Consider the following 23,329-nt stretch of genomic DNA (forward strand, 5'->3'; position numbering starts at 1 on the left):
TAATTAGTTATCATGAAAGAGACAAATTTTGCAACCTTGTTAATTGCAGAATGATTCCCTCCACTCAGTTCAGCACTGGTCCTATGAAGTTTCTATTCCTCTATTCATAAATTACCTTTATTTAATTCCTAATTTGATTAGCTTTACTTTCCCAGACCCATTTATATAAATCTTCTCTTTCTGTGCCTTCCCACTGAGCATTTGGGAACTCAATTTCTCTCTGCAAAGTCTCTTTTTGCTCTCAATTGCATAGAAAAAAATGCAAGCCAGATCTAACATGACTACAGTGATTAATAACCTTTCTGTAAGTTCAAACTGGATGTCTGTGGTTAAACAGCTAATAAAAAGGCCTAAAAAGCAAAAGAGAGTGACCGCTTCTGCATGTGATGGTGATTGTTATTCCTATCAAAGATGTCTATCAGTAGGATGCTTCAGTAGCTTTTTTAGTCATAGCATTGCACTGGGAGTTCACATTCTACTCATATATACGGACTCCTAAAGCCTTTTACAAAGCTCGAAACCTGTCAATATCCTTGCCTGTTTTGTTTTTGTTTTTTTTTTAATATATATATATTCACACACACATACATACGTTGGTGCAAGTACACTCCATTACCATACGCCAACGTAAACCACACTTTTTATTTAACTTCAGCATTAATTAAAGTTTAATGACAGTTTAAACAGCAATCATTAAGCTACTACTTCTTTTAAACTGAGTTATTGTAAGAATTATCTAACAGTCTGTATTTATTGCCTTTCAATTGCCTCACCTATCTATCCTTGCAATCAGTGCGTTAACAGTTCTTTAAAGTTTATTATTTAATTTGTGATTTTTGTTAATTTCACAAGTGCCTGTGTGGGTCAAACAATATCATGGGAACATTTGTTACTCTGTTGTTTGGGTTTTGGGGGGTTTGTTTGTGGGTTTTTTGTGGTTTGGTTTTGGTTGGTTGGTTGATTGGGTTGTTGGTTGTTTTTTTTTTTTTTTTTTGGGGGGGGGGCAGGGTTGGTTAGGGGTTTTTTTTTGGTGTTTGTTTTGTTTCAATAAGTAATTGTGAAACCACAATACACAATTCCAATAACGGCAGGAAGCCAAAAACTATTTCTACACTTTTATTTTTTAATTGACTTGATTTCAAGTAGATAGTACTGAGGTTATTTTTGCAGATTACACTGTTTACCATTGCTGTGATAGCCTATATAGCCACTTTCTTCTTTTCTCCCTCCCCGCCAACTGCCAGTTCCCACAATATTGAAAGCATTCACTCATTAGTGATAAGAAGTTTAATGATAGCAGCACAACAGTAACAGCAGCAGTAGTACAAAGCTGTAAAGATAAGACATTTTTTTTAAAGTAGAACTGGCAAACATGACAGACACTGGCAATACAAAGCTCAACAATATTTCAAAAGGGAAAACATTGGAAATTTCTCCCTCTTGGTTTCCAAAAGGGACATTTGTTGTCTTTTTGACTGCACTTCACACTGTATTAAAGCATAAAATATACACAGCTTAGGAGAGGATGAGATTATTTTGTTTCATACTGCTTCTAATTAAAAATCATCACTTTTCTCTCAATTTATTTTGGTTTTCAATAAAGAAGAGTGAGCTACAGATGACTGGAACAACAGTAAATACAGGAGTATAGCATGAAAATCTTTTAAGTTGATATATGACAAGCTGATTAAGTTGACAAAAAGCAACAACAAACTTACTGATACTCCACAGCATAACAAAGCAAACCAAAATACTTTTATACGCTATACCTCTATGATAGGTTGTAAAATTCATTACAAATGGAAGGATTGTGCCCCTATTTGAAAGATGAGAAAACAGATACTGCAAGAACCTACTTGCATACATTTTCTCACTGTAGCATAAGGTGCATAAATGATATCAGAAGCAAAGTTAGTGCCATCAGTCAACACCAGTTTGCTAGGATCCCTCAGAACAATCATACATCTACTCACGATTTATGTGGTCCATATAATAAACTCCAATCTGTTGATCGTAAACAGTTTCCCATCCTAAAGGAAGCTCATCACCGACACAGTCAGCAAATGTCAATGGCTTTGTAATCCTGTAAAATAAAAATAAAACAAATAAATACAAAAGGTGCATAGTTTAGAGTGCAATGAATATTATCACGTTTTGAAGATGCCTCCATCATTTGATCACAAACAAGTCACACTGCTTAGGAATGTGCTAATGATTACAAACATACAGTTTCAAAATAAAATTTCATTTAAATATGTTGACAGCTACTCTCTGAACAGGTAATACAAGCTTCTTGCAAGTTTCTATGTTTAACAGTTCAATTACAATGGCATGCAGTCCTGCCAGTTTTTCTCCCATATTGCAAAGAACACAAACATGAAGCGGGAGTTCACCACTGCTAAAAATTACTAGAAGCTTTATAGGCTTTAACTTCTTTAAGGTGTCAAAGCAGTTTAATTGTTTGTTCTTTAAAAAAAAGAGGAAAAAAATTAAGAAAGCACTACATGATAGATTTCTCCTCTTTCCAGTTATACATTTCCAACTATTAATTACATTTTTCTTGGTCCAGACTCATCCAAATTATTCCCTCTCTCTCAAAAAGCAGAGACAAACATCTCAAAATAATTCTGAAGCTTTTAGAGCAGAAATAGTAACCAGTAAATACCAACATTACTATCTAGCAGCTTAAAATATCACACCCCTTGCTAGGCAAACTCTTGATAGACCAATGGGTAACAGAAAACCAAAAGAACAATTTTGATATTGACAGTAATGTTGAAAATACTGGGTTACAAACTCTACAGAAAGACTCTAAACCAACACTGTTGTAGAAAAATCAGGGTATACAAAAAAACATAGGAAGAACAAATGATGCAAAAAAAAAAAAAATCCTTAACATTTATCTGAATCACATGTATTTCCCAAATCATTATTTTATTCGTTACTTAACCCCTAAGATAATATTTTCCTCTAAATGCTGCCATAAAATTTCTTTACAGAAAAGCTATTAATATAATAATTTCAATTATACATGGGATATACATCCAACATCTTCAACATTTATTAAGGCATTTCTAATAACTAGAATGAAGACAGTTTTGCAAATATTAAATACATGCATTAATTTAGGGAGTGACTTACATTCAGCATAACCTGTGGCGTAATAGTGTTTGGCGTGAAATGGAAATTCTGTTCGTATGTTATAATACCCAATCAAGGTTTCCTGACACCAGATTTGGACTATGCTTACAAATACACTGCGGAATTGAGAGATCATTGGGAGGGGTAATTATGCTTCATCTGATAATACCTACAGAGAACAATAACTCCATCTGAACTAAAACACATCTGTCCTTGAACTGGAAGTCCTTCCCCACCCCAAAACAAAACCAACCAGAAGAATCCAATGGGAAAGACTTCAAATGATGGAAATACTACTACAGCTACCTTCTAGCTATTCCAATGGCACAGTAAGCACACCATTCAAACACTAACAAAAAGCACATAACTTCACCCACAGCAAAACAGATAAATGCATTTACCTGCCTCCTAAAATTCTCTTAGTATTCTTGAACTAAATTAACTGCAATAGAATTTCAAAGAAAAGTCCTAACTAGCTTAAATGTAACGTTTGAACAGCTCTGTACAACATCACAAAGATCAAGTTATTTAGGTCAAATAATAAAGAGCTTGATCATATGGTATGGATTCTCAAACATGTATAAACAGTTTAATAAAATGAAGACAAACTGGTGCACCACTATTTAAAGTAAAAATTTTCCATTCCTGACAAATGCACAGTTTACATCATGTAATCATGCAAATCCAAAGCTGCTATATTCAAGAAAGAAAATGTTACTATGGACTGGCATATACATTCTTTCAGTAATTCATCTAGCAGTCAGGCAGACCAAATATTGCCAAAATACTTCTGATCTCCTTGGAATTCAGTCAAATATTAAAAATGTAACATGCACCATTTTTTCTTAAACTCTCACCTTTTTCTTTTCTGAAGACATCATGTTTACAATTTCTCGAAGTAGTCTAGACATCGGTTCCTACATTACCACACTATAGACAAGATTTTCTTTGGAATGAGTTATGAGACATGCTTGCCTGTTATACAAACACACCCTCACTCTTTACTCATAAATAAAACCCACACATGATACCCTAACCTTTCACACTATAAGAACTTTAATTCAATGCTCTCCATGATCCCACCAGGGCTTAGACTTCCAGGACAAGGGCAATGTTCACTTTCTGGGAAAGGGAGACTGAACAAAGCTGACGCATCTGGTCTAACTGGTTTTCATTCCAATGGTATAAAGCATGCATGAACAGTTTAATTAAGAGTTTTGAAGGAAAGATTGTCAGAAAAAGAACACATAAAAATCTTTCTTCCAGATATTCAGACCATTAACAACCTGATGTTGCACATTTTAAACTATATTCAGAGTTGCTCCAAATTGGATTCCCTTCAGATGAAGCATAACATCACATTGATTCTCAATTCAGTCACATTTATATCTATGTAGCCTGAACCTTCTTCATTCAATTAATCTAGGTCAAAATATGCAAAAACTAAGAATTGGAAGATTCGCCCTGTGTTCTGTACTGGTTTAACTAAGCCAAGTGAAAAAATACATATCTGGTTTAACCAGCACAACTCTGAGGACAAGATCATTTTTTTTTCCAGTTAGGGAAATTAAGGGCTTCCAGAAGAACAAAGAGAGCAGATGCAGATATGGATATTGGAGTTCAGCCCTAAATTACAGCAGCAGACTGCTGAAATCAAGTATCTTCTGGAAATACTGCTTTACTTTTTTTTTTTTTTTTTTTTTAATATAGCTTAAGCACTAGAAAACAGGACAGGTCTTTTCTGCTTCTATATAAAGAATTGTGCAAGGTACATCTGTTAAAACATCACAAAATATGAAAATACAGACAAAAACTTATTGAAGTATTATAAAGACAAAGACACAACAAAAATGCTGCATCTTTAATTACATAAAAAACTAACCAGGGCTGCCGTGAACCACACTATTCACAGTAGCAAAGAAACAAACTAAGGCATTTTATCTGTCACTAGTGACCATCTCCTGTCCCTTCCATGACAACAGAAAGACACAAATAAGAAGGTTCTGAACTTCCAGCTGAAGACAGAATTCCTCTGGGAACAGTTTACATCATTAACTGGTTGTGAACACCGGATCTACAGCCCAGGTAGAAGTGACAGTCATCCACAGTGGCTAATTTTGCATTTATCAAAGAGCCAACCATAACTTCAGATTAATTGATTTGCTGATTCTTCATTATCTTGAAATGTTTACCCTTTCCAAAAGTAATTATGCTCTTCAGTCATTATACACCTAATCTTTGCAACTTTGAAACCCTCTAAAAGCAAATACAGAAACATGTAAGAAATCTTCCATAACCCAAATTCTGCAAATCAAGCTAAATAAAAATCTTTGAGCATTGTCATGCGCCTTGGATCTGCCACCTCTAACTCTGCCCAAATTAAATGTTTTTGTTAAGAAGAAATGACTGTTTCTGACTAAGAAGTGTTTTTCCTCTTCTTTATTTCATATCTTTATCCATTACCCATACACAGGAGGATTCCAGAATTCAGAAAGCTGTAGTAATGTATATGTAGCAGCAACAGATATTTCTTGAATGCATCAGTTCATTGCAGGGAGTCAGTCAGAAGGAAGACAGCAAAAGTCAATGGCTAAATATCACTTCAGATAAATGACTGCAAAACTTAGCTTTAGTACACTTCATTAACAGACTCTAAATTCAACCCTCCAAAATAACACAGAAAATATCAACCTTTAAATAATACAGAAACACTTCTGTGCTCAAAGAAAAAGGATACTTCAACTCTCCAAAACACAGCTGGACTGTTAGTTTGTGGCAGCAATTCCATTGTCAAGGATTTTCAAAAACAAAACTAGATCACTAAAAACACAAGGCATGAGAAAACATTAGATGAGATCCTTAGTCCTCTCATGGCCCTGATGCCACATCAGAGGGCCCTGGCTGCTTGAAATCCCTAGGTCTAATTGAGCAAGACTTCTCCTGCATGGAATTATATTAAGACAAACAGAGCCTGGTTTTGGAAGATCTTGAACAGGAAATCAAAAAGGTGTTTCCAAAGCAGAAATGCTGCAAACTAGCTGCCATCTCTCAGACAACATGTAGATGCCTAAATTACATTCAGGGTTACTTAACCTTCCAAAGTTGACCTGAATTAAGAGGAAAGCACTAACCACAAGGGTTAATTATGAAAAAGAACCAACAAGTTTTGAAGAAAAGCCACCATATGTAAGGGACACAGAAGGAAGGATGCAAGAACAGCAACAGCCAACAGTGCTTTTATTCTTGTTCCTAATTTTGGTCAGGTCCAACAGCAAAGAGAGAAAATGTCTAATAATACTTGATACTCCTCAACAAACAATTAGGAGAGATATTCTCTTAAATTTGATCTCAGTCTGAATAGCCGTCTAATGGGATAGATGGTTTTGCCTGACAAATGAAAATTACAGGCTAAGAAACTGCATTAATTCATATTACAGATCAGAAAGATACCAGGCAATTTAAAACTGAGTAATAGTATAACTAGAAAAGCATAAATATTCTGATAAATCTAGCAACAGTTTATCCAAGTATTACGGTGAGTATATTACTGAAGTCTCACCAGGCGAGAAAGAGAGAGGCAAAAATGACAAAAGATGCTCACACTTAAAAGCTTTTTGGCCAGACATTTTTTTTCTTACTTTCTTTCAAATATGAATTTACATTACAGCCATTGTTATAAAATCCAACTAATCCTCTTGTCTTGTGGTGTGGTTCTTATTCCCCACAACCGCACAGCAAAAAAGAAAACTTAAGAAATTGACCAGGAATGGAAGATGATATTTTGTTGTTTTGCAAAGATGGGCAGGAAGAGCTGTTCACACAGAGTGAAGATGGGAGGGAGGGTGTTGTCATTTTGATTTTTAAAGTCACACTGCAGTCCCGGAGGCACTTCATGGATATCCTCCACCATGGTAGCTCAGGCCTTGGGCAGCAGCACACTCTAAGCAGGTAGGACCTTCTCTGTGGCCACCCAGCTGGGCCATGACCTCCTAAGCAGCCTCGATCTTGGTCCCTCCGAGCAGGTTGCCCTGGTTGCCCCCACCTCCCTCCTCAGTGGCCTCTGCCTCCCACCCCAGCAAGCAGGGCAGGGACATGTCAGGCAGATTTGAAATAAGGTCCAGCAAATGATATACTGACTGCTTAGTCAAAAGTACAACAAAGTTCACCAAACTATATGTGTATAGTCTCAAGATAAAAAAAAATCCCCATTACTTTCTTCTTAATCCAAATGATATATCTTCATTTTACTACACAATTTAACTTTTGAGTTCTAAATAAAGTAACTTACGGAACATCTACTCAATCCTTCATTGAAATAAATCCACAATACAGATGGCCGGACAGAAACTTGTACAAATGAAATTCTGTCCTCAGGACACTGACTTACAGGAGTTAACTTGTATTCAAAGTCATCACTGGGGTACATTTCCCTTAGAATTAAAATGCTACCCTACAGCAAGGAAATAACAGCACCAGCTCTTCTAAAGGTCACTTGAAATTGAGCCTTTTAAGACCACATTGTATTTTGCAGTAATTTTCGGTCTTTTATTAAAACAACAGCAAATAAGCACATGAAATAGTGCTAATAGCATCAAATCAGTGTATTTGATTCAATTAATTTTACAGTAACATAAGCCAACACAGCATACGTCAGTGTGCAAAACAGAAGGCACAGGATGACACTATCCAGCTACAATAATGAATCAACATCTTTGTATCGACAAAAATACATATTCATTCATTGGACAACTGTTTTTTTTTTAAATTGAAACAAGTCTTAACTGCCCTAACCCCATGGTAATACATACCTGGACAACTGACAAGCATGTAACTCCCACAAATATTTGAGATGCTCCTCAACCACCACCTCCTGAGCCATGGCTTGCCACTGTGGCAAACAAGCTGGCGGCAGCTCCATTTAATCCCATTCTGTAAGCTGCGCTGGTTCAGGAGCTGGTTAAAAAGCAGCTTTAACATCTGTGCAACAGGGCAGCATGGATGGCAACTTCATCAGCCACCTTATTCCTCAGCCCATACATGCCCTTGTTTCACAGACAGCTGAGTTCATGTGGATAAAGGAAATAAGTGGCATCAGCTACTACCTCTCTCATGACCTCCTGCTGAAGAAAAACATTCAGGAAAAACGGAAACAGTGTTATGAAAGCTCAATGTATCGACCAAAATGCAGAAGCACTCTATTTTGGCACCCAAAACCTGAATGATGTGTCTTACAGCATTTCAGATCATCACGTCCTGTGTTGTGCACCACACAGAATCACGGAATGGCTGGGGTTGGAAGGGACCTCTGGAGATTATCTAGTGCAACCCACCTGCTAAAGCAGGGTCACCAGAGCAGATCACACACGAATGTGTGCCCAGGTGGGTCTGAATGTCTCCAGAGAAGGAGACTCCACAGCCTCTCTGGGCAGCCTGTTCCAGGGTTCTGGCACCCTCAAGGTAAAGAAGGTTTTCCTCATACTCCTGTGCTTCAGTCTGTGCCCATTGTCCCTCATTCTATCATTGGGGACCACTGTAAAGAGTCTGATCCCATTCTCTTGACACCCACCCCTGGTATATTTATAAGCACTGATAAGATCCCCTCTCAGCCACAATGAATTCACTTCTCAGGCAAAAAGAATTCACTCCTTCATGCTAGGCAGTTCCTTTACTTTTTTTCTCAGTCTCACTAACACTTTTCTGAGGGACAGGGTATTATACACTATTATATGAAAACTGTTCATCATATATAACATATTCACTGCTACATGTCATGGTAACAGGCCAGGCGGCCATGAAAATACTGAACAATTAGATTTTGTGATGCAAAATGTATGTGAAGCTACATGAGTAAGACACAACCTACACAATTTGTTGACTCACAAGTAACAAGTTCATACTGCCTGCAAATACCTACAAGAAATGTACCTGAGGACACCCTATAGCCTCCTTTCACTATTCTAAAAATAATAAACACTTACTAACAAGCAAGAGAGAAATAATTTACTTCTGCTTTTTCCTTTATCATACTCTTAAAAGAAACAACTACGAAATATTGGCTTGGTATGTTGAAACATAAAATAAAATGCTATGTCCAACTGCAGCTCTCGTATAACTTGTCTGGCTGCTCAGGAACTGCTGAAACAGTTCCACATGAGCAGCCAAGTCTTCCAAGCAGCTATCCATTTCTTAACAGCAGCTATGATCCATATCCAAATTCAGGACACAAATATTATTGCTGAAAATATAACCACATCTCATCAAGATGCCTAAAATTCCTCCTTCAAATATCATAGCTAGGTTAAATGTTAGTGCTTTTAAGAAATCTGCTTTTGCTTCTACTACTTATCATTTTTTTACAGAGGATAATTAAAAAAATGAGGGCAGAGAGGTTAAGTAAGACTGTCCATGAGTGCTTGAAAATATGTTTTCTTTGTGTATGCACAGATAGGCCGAAGTTATAGGCACCTGTATAAAGCCACCAGGCAGAACCTGAGATTAGTGGCAGGGCAGAGGCCATCGCTGGAGGGGCTGGCTGAGGGAAGGCAGTCTGGGCAGCAGGTGACTTGACATCTAGACCGGAAAGCAGACAAAATAACATATGGTGGCCTGGAATAAGCCATAAGAGAAGGAAAGCTGGAATATCCATCAGATAAGACAATTAAAAGGGAGAAATTGGGAGACTCCAGTTCTAAACTGTTGTCTAATTGGACCTTTTTATTGAAAATGGTTTCAGCTAGAAAGAGTTACATGCAAGATATTTAGGACTTTTCTTTTGCCAATCCTAATAAAGCTGTCTCTGTTACTCAAAATCTCTAAATATTTACATGATCTTCTTAAGGACTTGCATATTGGGAGAGACTAAAAAAATAATAAAAAACAAACTAACACCAGATAAAAATCAAAAGCCTAAATTGAAACATAAAGACAATTTAACGAGGAACTTCTGAATCCGAGAAGCAAACTGAATTCCTCCCCCTGTGTCAGAAGCCTAACATTACACTACACCTGTCCAGACACAGCACAGCTTTCGAGCAGGCAAATGAAGTAACGTTCTAGTTTTCTAGCGTCACTGAATCTGAATCAATGCTTTTTCATCAGTTTCTGTGAATAACACTGTTTTCCAACTACATGTTATTGTAACTGAGGTTCTTGCTAGTACAGGCCAGCCCTGCAAATTATCTCTTTATTTCTTCCATCCTGCAAAACCACAACTCTGTAGCCTTCTGCTGGAGAAGAGCAAGTCACAGAGCTCTCAGATTTCTATGTCCTCAGTACATATTAAAGTCTATTTCTAAGCTCAGTTTTGTCTAAAACTGCTTGGCAGTTTTGTCCTTAGTTTTACAATTACTCCTCTGATCTGAGAACTCAAATTTCTGACTGCCTTACTTTGGCACAATCCTGCCCGCCAGCTAACTACACCATCCTGCAAGAGACACTGGGAGAGGTGATGAGTTGCTACACTGTTACACAGAGGGCAGTGTACAAGATGATTAGGGGCCTAGAGCACCTTTCTTATGAGGAGAGACTGAGAGAGCTGGGTCTGTTCAGCCTGGAGAAGGCTGAGAGAGGATCTCATCAATGTTTATAAATACCTCAGGGTGGGTGTCAAGAGGATGGGGCCAGACTCTTTCCAGTGGTGCCAAACGATAGGATGAGGGGCAACGGGCACAGGCTGAAGCACCGGAGGTTCCATCTGAATATGAGGAAAACCTTCTTTACCTTGAGGGTGCCAGAGCCCTGGAACAGGCTGCCCAGAGAGATTGTGGAGTCTCCTTCTCTGGAGACATTCAAGACCCACCTGGATACATTCCTGTGCAATCTGCTCTGGTGACCCTGCTTTAGCAGGTGGGTTGGATTAGATGATCTCCAGAGGTCCCTTCCAACTCCAGCCATTCTGTGATTCTGTGATGTGCTTATGCGTAAGGGCATGTATATACACACAAAATTGTTCTCTTCTGAGCACTGGTCACAACTTCTATATGCAACTACTAGATCAGGAGAAAACACCTGTACTTTCCTAATGGGAGCCAGCTGAGTAATGGTGAAAAGGTGCACCTGTGAACCTTTACCAGCAAGTTCTTAGTAATAAGCCCTTCACACATGAACCAGAATAATGGGAGGAGCTCAAAGCAGGAAGAAAATTAAGCAGGCAGGAAAAGGGGCATTCCCAGCAGACAAGGAGGAAGAAAAATGGGACATAAAACTCCAGACTCAAGTCTGTTAAGTTCCACATTGGAAGGAGGCATCCAAAGAAGTTTTACATCTCAATAACCAGTAACTAAAATGGTCTTAAATGCTGCAAGACACTACCATGTAATGGAATGCTTCCTGCAGACTCTTGGCAGGATCACTTAAACTTTATATCAAAAAAAAAAAATTAGCACACCTTCACTGTTACATTGCCTCTTTCAGTTCTAGTTTATTAGGGTATCTTGGCCATCTCTAGAGTAGTACAGAAGCAAAAAGGTAAAGTACTTCAGAACTCTATTCCCATTTTTTATGTTCTGTTGCTAACCTCACGTCCTATATCCAGAAAGATTACACCACCACTTGCTGAATAGCTTGTTATCCCTCAGTCTGATCTGGCTAGACTAAACTTTTATTCAAAATTTTGAAGTCTATGTGATCATAACATCACGACAGAGATTTTTCTAAATCGTTCTAACAGCCTTTGGTAATTCAAGTTTCTGTATGTTTGTAACGTTTGGCTCTGCACTGCTGAAGGCCCACCCCCCTTAAATTTATCATTCTTCTTTACCAACTAGATGGATTGGAAATAGCTATATATCTACACATGTATATGTGTGTGTGTGTATATATATACACACACACACACACGGGCAATTTATTGATCTGTCCAAATACCACTCAAGTGTCAAATGGCAGAGGCTTAAATTAAACATTTTTCAATAAAGAAAGCACTGTAAAACACTTCTGTGAACAGATTATAGCTTTAAATCACTTCAGACAAGTCTCAGTCAGCAAAATTGAGAATGTTAGGTTAAGTGGTAATCTTTCGGCCAACTAGAAGGCAAGTAGTTGAAGATGCACAGATATTAACCCCAGAATCTGGAGGTATACACACAATTACATCCTGATGTGGTCTACGACTGGTTACTAACTGAAGAAAATGCTTCTCATATACAGAGAAGGCTCCTTATGCTAGAAAACATCCCAATGAACATCATGCTACAGGGATTTTATACTTCCGTGGTCTAAGAGAAGCAATGCTTTAGAATAGGCTATAAAAAAACCTATATTTTACTAGCATTCCCCTAGAGGTAAACTGAAGATTAATGAGATTAGGAACCGACACCTCATGTCTATGTGCAGAAACAACCTCAGCACAACTACTGGTGAACATTTCAGTAATTCGACATTTTAAAATATTTTAAGCCCCAGTCCTGCAAAAACTTACTATACTTGGAGTATATTCAATTACATTTTACTGAAATAATTTAACGAAACTGTTTCCACAAATAAGTATTACTCAATGATACTAGTAAAAGAGAAAACACATGTTAAGAGTTACCAGAAACAGTTTCTAGAGAAATGAAGCAGAAAATGACAAACAATGGGAGGAAAAAGTAACTACAACTGGACTGAGCATAAAACAATGGTTGGAAAAATATATATTCAATAAACCATTCTTTTCAAGTCTCTGAACAAAGCAATGTGTAGGTAAGTGCCAAAAGAATATACATACCCATGACTTCACATACATCCTATTAAAAACAAATTGTGAGGTAAAACAGTAAACAAATGCCTCACACCCAGAAAAGTCTACACTACCAGCTAATATTAGAAATTCAATACAAGAGTTTCTCATTTAACCTTTCAGAACAGTTTTGCTCCCCCTTCTCCTCCAGCCCACTTGAAAACAGTGTTATACTAGTTCCGTGTTTTTCCTAAAAGTACCATGTATGGCACTTCTCGGACATGTTAAATTATCACATTCCTGGAAGTCTGATGGACTCGTGTCCCATTTCTGTGTTAACGTCTTCTAAGGTGCTACTGGGCTGTCAAGCACTGACTTTGTCTGTACAGCAGAGAAATTTTGCCTCTTAAAAGACCACAGCCCTGGCCTCAAACCCCCCTCAATGGAGTGGGCACCTGTGAGCCCAGAGGGAAGCCTGCGACCAGAGAGGGCATTACGCTGTGCTCCAGCAGACCCCTTCTCAAACTATGCTGCAGATCTGTATGGCAGACTTTCCAGACTGCTTCTCTTTTAAAGTTTCTGAACTATGTTAACAAAGCAATACTTCACGTGGGAGCGAAAGAGCGCAACTAATGTGACACACACACGTGGTCCAAGGGCATCAATTCAATCACTTGACTGAGGAGCTACTAAGCTCGACTTAGTTCTAAGTAACTGAAGTGGAAATATGTTGACAGGATCTTTGATGCTTTTGGTTTCAGACTCCATTTCTTGCAAGCAGTGATCTATGGCAGTCACCTCATTACTTTAGTTTTTTCTGCTCTTCCAGGAGTCAGAGACCCTTAGTCAAGCACATATGGGCACACATTTCAGCTGCCTAGAATGGTGATGGACAAGTCATTAGTGAATACTGTATATATTAACATACACATACAGACATTCTCAATCTACCTACTTATTTAAAAGCTCCATATTTTACTGGTATTACAAAAAACAGTTAATAGTTACCTTTAAGGTATTAAAGGTACTCTAAAAATAAACCTATTAAAGAAATCTGTGCTTGAAATGTGTCTTTTATTTCCAAACCTATCAGATTTAACAAAAGAAACTGTATCTCTAAAACCTTTGCTTCTTTCATACCACTGAAGCAACAACCGCCCTGCTAAGTAAAATAATTTATTTAGAGCCCAATAATTACCTAAAGAAAAAAAGCCATGTTTCTGCAACAATTTGCGACATTGTACATTTTCTTCTCCACAGCTCATTCTTCATTTCTGCTTTAAAATCACACATACAGTTGCCAAATTATTTTCTTTATGACGCATTAGTTTACATCATTTCTAAGCTTTTGATTCTCAACTTAACAGTCATGAATACAAATCCACATAAGCTACAAATATATAATGTTAATGAAGGTGGTGGCAAGAAGATTCTTTAAAATACATACTTAAAATCTTAAAACTGCTTCCACACTCAGGTCAACCCTCTTGTCAACCAGTAGTTTCCAAACTTTCAGGAAAACACCCTATTTTCCCAAAGTTTAATTATCACAGTATTATTACTATTCCCAAATACACTTGCCTCATACAGTCCTCCTTAATGCTGACCTTGCAAACTAACGCACTGTATTCCCCAACCAATATTAGTGATGTAGTAATATATCCTAAAGCAAAAGACAGTTTTACAGATTTATGTTCATCTGAAATTTTTGTAAGTGGTTGAAGTTATGAAGTTTGATGCTATAACTTCTATGGTTGCCAGCAGTTGTGCAATATACTATATTTAAGCTTCAAGCTAAACCAATGAGGTACTTCCAAGTAAGTAATATGATGAATTATGAGTAATTTCACTGTTGTGCTTTTCTTAAAATACAGCAATAAAAAATATTTTGTGAAAAACCCAAAGTAATCCAGCCAGATAATGTACTTTTTATGAATAGTAACAGTGTAATAAGGGGGGGATGGGAAAAAAAAAAAATCTTAAGATAACTTGATCAAACCCAAAATAAAAAAAAATTAGAAGACACACCATGACATCAAACCTACACTGACCTTAATTTGAACATAACTGAACATCCACAAGTAACAAGTACCTCTTCTCTGAAACAGCAGTGGAAATTTGATTAAATGCATACAGTAACATAATAAAGAGACTTCAACAGTAGATGGCCTCCTCTTCTTCCTCCTTATCTCCCATGACTGAGAAGGTTAAAAATAGAGGTTTCCGTTTCCTTAGATTATTTCGCTTTAAACTTTTCTAGGGCACCGAAATTAACTACTTTGCCAGCTTCCTACATTTGTGTTAGAAAAGGAGTGTTAACAACACACTTCCATTTACAGCAACTCAGGAAACCAAGTTCTGTGGTTTGTACTATTATTATTTGTAAATGACAAGTCCTTCTAGAAGTTGTAGGTGTCGCTTCCAAAGGTTCCCTTTGGATATTGCTCACTCAAAGGACCCTTGCACCACACAGTAACATATTTGGGGGGTAATCTTCTGTACTTGCGTATTTTTCTATATTTACACATTCCTTTGCAGTTAGTAAATGCAGATATTTTCAGTGCACAGCGTGCAATCCTCTGTATCCAAGAACAGCTCCAGTACTAGGAAGGAGAGTTTAAAAGCCACAAAAGCCAGTTTCAGCTCCCTCCCTCCAGGCCCTGAGCGTTCGAGGAAGCCGGAGCTGCAGGAAGCCTCTAACTTCAACCACGGCAGCACAGAGTGGCCCCGGCTGTCCTGGTCCGTATTTTAAGGTCAGAAGGAATCACTGTCATCATCTAATTGACCTCCTGCATAATATAGGCCACAAAACTTCAGCTGGTCGTTCTTGCAACCTTGCCCAACATCTCGTGGTTGACCGAGAGCATATTTTCCATAGTGGTAAGAGCAGTGTTTGTTTGTATTGAAAAAGATGTACATTACAGAATAAGTATCTGAACCATTTATCTTGAAGTATTGCATATCAACAAACAAAAAGTAGCAGGTATCCAAACGCTGCTGTAGTACAAAGCTGTATCATCTACACATTACTATAATGCAGTGCCACCCATTCATTGGGAAGTCTAGTATTATTCATTATGCATTGCCTCACTAGGCAATTTTTTTTTGATTGCTTCTAATTTTGCTTGATTGAAGTGCTTCTGGCTGAAGTTCTCCCTCCTGAGGGTGTGCCCCATTCTCATCTCTTATGAGAACTTTCATTTAAAACAGCTCAGCCATTTGAAACAATGAAGCAGAGGAAAAAACACTGTCCCTCCCCATCCCCATGCCAGAATTCCTACAGCAGCCTTGCCAGATAATCTCAGCACCAGTAACACCGGGACCTGAATTTTTTAGGTCTCTGACTATCCCCATGGAAAAATATTCAAGTTTGGTGAAGGCACATGGAAGTTGAAGAGCGGGAATATTGTTGCACACGCTCAGCGTAACTCTGAAGTATGGAAGCCCTGCTCTTTGCAGATTCATTAATTAACTGAACATGCACCAGCTTCCCAAGACCTATCCTGGCTACACACCCACCCAATCCCAGTGTGCCAGGGCACCAGAAGGTTTGCTACATGGAGCAGCCCCAAGAAAACATTTCCAATACAACCTGCTCCCTGGCTCCTTGTATTTGGGGAACAGAGATTAGGAAGCCAGATTCTCCTTTCAGTGTCAATGCAATCCCTGTTAGCACCCGAACACCATGGAGGAAAAGAAGGAACCAGGCACACCTTGATACAGAAGGATGAGGAGCACGGGAACCAGGTGCTGGAAGAAGAGAAGGTGGCAATCACAAAACAATAGATGATGCGAGGAGGTAGAGACAGAGAAGGAGAAGAACAGGGAGAAGGGCTAACAGTGGAGCTGGAGCAGAAGGGCCTGGCTGGCAACAGTGTGAACAGGACACAGTCTAATCAGCAGGATGGGAAAAGATGGGACCAGCCGATGATGCTGTCCTTTACATCCCTCTGCTCCGAAACTTGGAACGGGTCTCTATCCCTCTCTGTGCACTCCACACCAGCTATATCATAAACTCAACCTGTGGCTTTGTATGGAAGCTAGATTAACAGCTTGGTACAATCAAACCAGAGAGATTTCTGTTGTCTTCAAATGCATCCCCCTCTGCTGCCCTAAATGGCACAATCCCATCATTTCATAGCACTACCACTTCTGACACTCATCTGGTCACACAGTAAGCTAGCAGTAGGTAGGCTTCAACTCACTAAAACTGGAAAAAAAAAAAAAAAAGCAAAGGAAAAAAAAAAGCAGGGAAGGGGAAAGTAGTATTTTAGGGTTTTTTTCTCCACGGTTACTGAATGGAATCAGTTTACTTTATATCAGACAAGAAAAAAAAGCCAATGTAGAGGAGGTAGGAGGTGAGCAAGGTCTCCTACTATTCCTAAAAAGCTGTTAATCCAACTCGCAGTGTCCTAAGGGTACATTAAGGCTCACTCTTTTCTGGGGGGGGGAAGACCAAAAGAACCCACCCAAACAAAAACAGAATGCAGCCATGTAATGATAATTTCAAAATAATGGCATTGCAGACCTTAATTCTGGCATTTTAGAATGTGTTTGGCCATGTAACTTAATTAAACAGGAAAAAAAAAAAAAAAAACAAACTTACATACCCATCACAAAAGTATCTCTGTTAGGAAGACTACATTTAGGCAGCAGGGCCTATTTTAGAAGTCTGATTCCTTCCTGAGAAAGTCACATAGTCACCAAATGAAAAACCAAAACCTCAAAAGCATCTTTGAACATCCAGTGCTGGGCAGTGGTACTGTTGCCTGCAGGAGCAGTAATCCCCAATGTGAACACTTCCTTCATTGCTCGTGAAAGGTTAAGATCTAATGAGATAGGAACTTGTCACGGACAACACGTTTGGAAAACACCAATTAATCCATTTATCTGTTAAGACTGGTTAAAAAAGCCCAACACACACTGGGAGCTACTGTAGAACTGTCTCCTGGACATAGGAGTCAATCAGCAAAAATTTGAGATAGATGGCAAAGTTTTCCCAACAAGCGGCTATTTCCAACTACTGAAAGATTTAATGATTCAATCTCTGAGTAGCTTGAAAGAGAAAAATATCCACAGATTTCAGAAGCGTTGTAAGCCTGCCTGCTTAGTTGGGTTGATGAGCAATGCTTCAGGAGATCCAGTAAAAGAAAGGTATGAAGCAGACTGAACCACGATTACTATTCCAGACAGCGGATGCCTAATGTGTACTGAAAACTTTGTGACTAAAGTCTGTTTAAGAGACCAGGACTTCAGAAACTCACCACCACCCCTCAAAGGCTATTAGGAAACCCAAGTGAACTGAAAGGGAAATGATGGTGCACAGGAAGGCAGGAGAGCGTACAAGCTCAACAGGAAATTCCCAGAAAAATGTGGTAATGACTCTTACGAACTTGCTCTGCTCCACACATTTTCATGTTGTATCACTTTCTAAAAACTTTTTACGATTACCCATTAAGCAAGAAGACAGCCTTTCATAAGACAGCCATGGAAAAAGAAACAGGAGTACTCCCTATTTCCTCCCCCATCCTGTACAACTGAACAACTAATTCGAAGAAGAGTTTTTTCTCACCATTTCCTAGACTACTGCTGCTGCTGCCAGGGAAGCCTGTCTTCTGCCATCACCCTTCATCCAGCTTCCTTTTGCAGGTCTTACTTCCCCACAAGTGAACTCAGATGTTTACATACATCCCTACTCCGCATTCTTCCCAGCATTAAATCCACAGGATTCTTTTTCATGGGATTTGTATTTCTGATTTAATTCTGCCACAGCACAACAAGGAATTATTGAGGATGGAATCTGTTACAAGAACAAAGGTCTCCATTCTATCCCTTCACTACTTATTATCACAGTTGAAAGTCTGATCCTAAATTTTTAACATCCTCAAGAAGTTCCTTGACAATTTTACCCTCAAATTCTAATTAGACTACAATAAAGATACCACCAGCTGAATAAATTGCTACCATATTGCATTAAATCTACTCCCCCTTAACCAAATTAACAAGGTACTTTTAATCACCATTCAGCAGCACTGCTTTTCAGCCTCTCTGATCATTTTCAAGTTCTTTTCAGAACAGTCTTCTGACGCAAGGAACCTAACTACACACCTGGTTAAACTGTGTTGTTGTGCTACATTTTAATGGAAGCCTAAGTTTTACAGATATGACTGGTCTGGACCCCCACCTTCCCTCTGGTCATATATTGAGCAATGCGTCTTACTCGCAATGAGTCAATGCTTCTAATTCCTGAAAAAGTTAGTTTTATGGAGACAATTAATTTCCCCTAACTGCTCTCAGAAGCAGTAATAAATACACTAATTTAAGACAACAGTCAAGTCTCAAGTGAAATGCTGATGTGGGGAAGAACATCAGTCACTCTGCCCTCAAAAAACAAACAAACACGAAACAAACAAAAAAACCCCACAACACCTAAACTCTCTAAAACAAAGCACAACATGCAAAGCGGTAAATCAACAATCCAAGATATCTCTAAACCACACTGCTTTCTGAGGTGGCACTACAGCAACGCTAAGGGCAGACACCCAGGGACGCAAGCACATTTCTACCGACTGAATAATCTGCACTTGTCAAAATTCCAGAAAACACATAAAAGGGACACTATTCAGCATTTACTTCTTCCCAGAAAATGAATGCTGACAGAAGCAAAGGACAGGATGGCATCGTTGTTGCCATAATATAAATCTAGAATACTTAAAAGGATGACACAGAATTTATTGACAACTGAGCCAAAATGATTTCACAATGTAACATTTTATGTGACCCAAGAACAGCAAAAAAGTAAACAAAAATGTTTAAAGAGCTCTTGTATATAGACTCTAACTGCTTTTAAAAGTAAAACAAATCACACAAATGCCATTTTCAATAGCAGCTTGTCTAACACGTGGTTAAATTTAAGAGGTATTAAAGATATTATGAGATACTCTAATCACGAACAAGTTCTTCTGGCAATTTTTAACATCCATCAAACTTTAATGTTCAGAAGAAAAAAAAAAAATATTGCCGTCAGAGACCCTAAATTAATTTTATTTTTATTTCTTGCTTCCTTCAAAAGTAGCCATGAAAATGAACTCACCTTGTCCTCAACAAACAGCTCATTCTTGTGTACTTTGTACAATTAATCCCAGCACATTCTTCCATTGTTTTGAACCTCCAGGTCTTTGATCTCCCATTTCCAAGAGAACTACAAAAGCATTCTCAAACACACCTTCTAGGTCAGACATGTGCTTTCCCATACACATAGCCATTAACAGCACAGATTACTCTGTTCCCATTACGTTGCTGTTAAACACACACTTTTATGTGTGTAAGTTTTGACTGTACAAAATCCTCAGCCATCCGAACAACAACAAAAACACTCCTTTCTTAGCCCTGTCTCCATCTTTCTTCCCTGGAATCACACAAAGGCGTTCTCACAGCTCTGGCACCCACCCCAACCCTTGAGAGCTGATGGCAGCCGATTCCTACGTGCTGCCAGCTGCTCCCCAGCCCCACCACAGAATCATAGAATGTCCTGAGTTGGAAGGGACCCACAAGGATCATCAAGTCCGTGTCTGAGGGTGTTGTCCAGTCTTTTCTTGAACACTGTCAGGCTTGGGGCTGTTACACCTCCCTGGGGAGCCTGTGCCAGTGCTCCACCACCCTCTGAATGAAGAACCTTTTCTTAATGTTCAACCTGAACTTCCCCAGCACATCCTCCTGCCATTCCCTCGGGTTTTGTCATTGGTCACCATGCTGTTCCAGCTCCTGGCACAGATCCCACCTCAGGGGCTGGCATGGGAGCAACACACACCGACAGCTTTACCATGCGGTGTCACACAGGAGAAGCTGGAGGGCTACTTGACGCTCATTTACAGCTACCGTTTTTCCTATTGCAAGCTGTCAATAGTCACATGCGTCTTATTAACTCCCAAAGTATTCTGATGACCTTATGGCTACTGCTTTCACCAAATAAAACCACTACAGGTTAAGCCACCAACCATTTTGTACTGTGGTAGACACCTGTTACTTGCCCACATCAACCTAATACAAACAAAACTTTCAACTCAAGTTACACAGCTAAAAGACAGAGCTTAACACATGAACGTACACTTGCAGAAAATGGGACGTATCTGCATTTACAGTATTGTGCTTGGCAAGCACAATGTAATACAAAGATCAATAAACCAACAATTTTTAACGCTTCTTTAAAAAAATTATACCTGCTGCCTTTGATAGCAAGGTAGAAAGGAGAGGAGGGAAGAGGGCGGGAGAGACCACACCATTCTGTCCTCATATCAAACTTGCTTACTGCTACTTTTCTTCCTGATGTCATCAGTAAAACTTTATTTCATGTATCTAAGTAAAGTAATAAAATATGCAGGAAACTGAGCTCTTCTGCCTTTGAAAGGCTGTAACTGAAAGCATTCAAGTATCACTGATTTTAGAAAGTGCTTTACAAAGGAAAAGCACAAACATTAGCAAACAAGGTCAAAAAAAGATAACTGAATCTTTACATCACTCTTGTTTTATTTGTATTTGTACAATCACATTATTCATTTGTAATCAGAACACCACTGTAAAGAAATACCATAATTAGTACCACCAGATACTAGGAGTTTAAAACCAACAGTACACAAAAAAAAACATGTGGTAGAACAGAGAACTGAACCCTAATCTCCCAAATCGCAAACCAGTACCACTGAACTATACTCTCACTTTGAAGAGGCATGATTACAATAGACAAATGACATTTTAGGACTGATATTTCACAACAAGTAGAAGAGAAGGTCAGAAAACGCATTGCACTAATACAGCTGGGAGATAGGGCAAAGAATCCAAAGCAGGGAAGAAAATCTAAAGACTGGGAAGAAAAACTTAAAGGCACTTTTCTGTTTCTATCAAGTATTTGAAAAGAGAAATTTAACTGTCTACTTTGAAGATTCGACTTATTCTTTCAAGTAGCTATTGTGATGGATTATATTAGAAATCTTCCTGAAGTCATAGCTTTATTTGAAAGATCTTTGGTTAAGATAGCTTTATTACATACTAAATACTATACTACTGCAAATCAACAGGTAAGAAAGTTGTGAATCCATTTAACGAACACTGGTGAAGCATCCTATGATACTACACATTTTATGTATGCTTTATAAATACAACCTTACAAGAAATAACTATTGCCTACAACTTGCACAAAAAGAACATTAACTCATCTCTGCAAAGAAAGCAACATTACAGTGAATTCATATAGTCAATTTAATTACTCCACACAAACACTGGTACAGTTTTTCTACATGGTTTTGAGCAGACCCAAAGCAGCTCTGTCCTATCCTACAGCTTCCAGCTACTCCAGTGTGACACAAAGCTCCACCTAATACAACCTGACCTACACAGGACTTGTTAGCTCAGGTTCGGTGATTAATTAACCACAGCCACCTGGCTCCCAACCAGCTCAAAGCATGAGCCAAATTCGCAACATAGCATTTAGACACAACTGAGAGCGTCTCATAATGAAATTGCTTACTCACCTTATTCACCTCACTTACTTCATCTAGTGGAATAAACTACTCACCCATATTGCTACATGAAAAGCACTCACATGGAAGATTGAAAACCCTGTTTATTCACACCCAAGCTTACTGAACTCCAGCTTCTTTCAAGTAGAAAAAAATATGTGATTAATGACAGTCAAAACCAAAGCATACAATCTTTGCTGACAGCAAAACCAATGGCATCTACCACTCTTGACGGTATTTCACAAGACACATTTCTTATCCTTACAAATAAAAAATGACCACTATGAGCTCCAGGAGGCACATTAATAGCAGGGAACTCACTGATAAACCTTCTGCAGGACTCTGGATCTCTACTGAAAGTTGCCCTGTCTGTTGACACATAGAGAAAATGAAATCTAAAAGCCTGGCAGGGTACCACAGCCACACTGCAAACTTCTGTCTGTCTAATGTTGTGTTCCATTTGTGGGGGAATAGTGCATCCACTGCACACACACCACAGAACAATACAGATATTTTATGTGTATATATATATATATATATATATTATAGTCCAAGTCCGTACCATAACATCTGACACACTAATCTCAAAATTACTTATTAGGTAAAAGCATCACTTGTTTTGGGGCTGTTTCAATGAACCAGCTACTAAAAGCTAGCAGACAACAGGGGCCTAAAAAAAAGAGGGTTTGTAGTCCCATCTCCTATAAAAATGTGGATATGTGATTTCTATTAATAACAACACTAATAGACCTAAGTCTATTTGGTTTTCATTCCACTGGTAATTCTCCAATTTTAGGGAAATCCCCTAGATAATTCAAATATCTATGAAAGTTTATACAATAGGAAGCCTAGTAGAAACCAAGAAGGCCATGTTTACACCTAATCAGGTATCAGAAAATTTGTTTGGGAGGCAAGTAGATGCAAATATCCCAAATGCAAGGTAAAAAGCATCCACCAGAACTTTCACCTTCCCAGACACCGAAGTCAATCAGCCATAAGACACAAACCCACAGGA

The 23,329-nt window shown here is 38.5% G+C and overlaps 1 protein-coding gene across 5 annotated transcripts in view; it reads right to left on the minus strand.

Annotated features, from left to right (window-relative positions):
* WWC3 (WWC family member 3) overlaps positions 1-23,329 on the minus strand; it is a 104,166-nt gene that overhangs the window by 62,765 nt on the left and 18,072 nt on the right. For all 5 annotated transcript variants that reach the window (XM_065856325.2, XM_065856317.2, XM_071812992.1 and 2 more), the window contains exon 2: positions 1,974-2,083. In XM_065856325.2, the coding sequence (XP_065712397.1) occupies positions 1,974-2,083 (110 nt within the window). The remainder of the gene's footprint in view (positions 1-1,973; positions 2,084-23,329) is intronic.

The sequence above is a fragment of the Patagioenas fasciata genome, chromosome 1 (genome assembly GCF_037038585.1).
Source record: "Patagioenas fasciata isolate bPatFas1 chromosome 1, bPatFas1.hap1, whole genome shotgun sequence".
Taxonomy (NCBI): Eukaryota; Metazoa; Chordata; class Aves; order Columbiformes; family Columbidae; genus Patagioenas; species Patagioenas fasciata.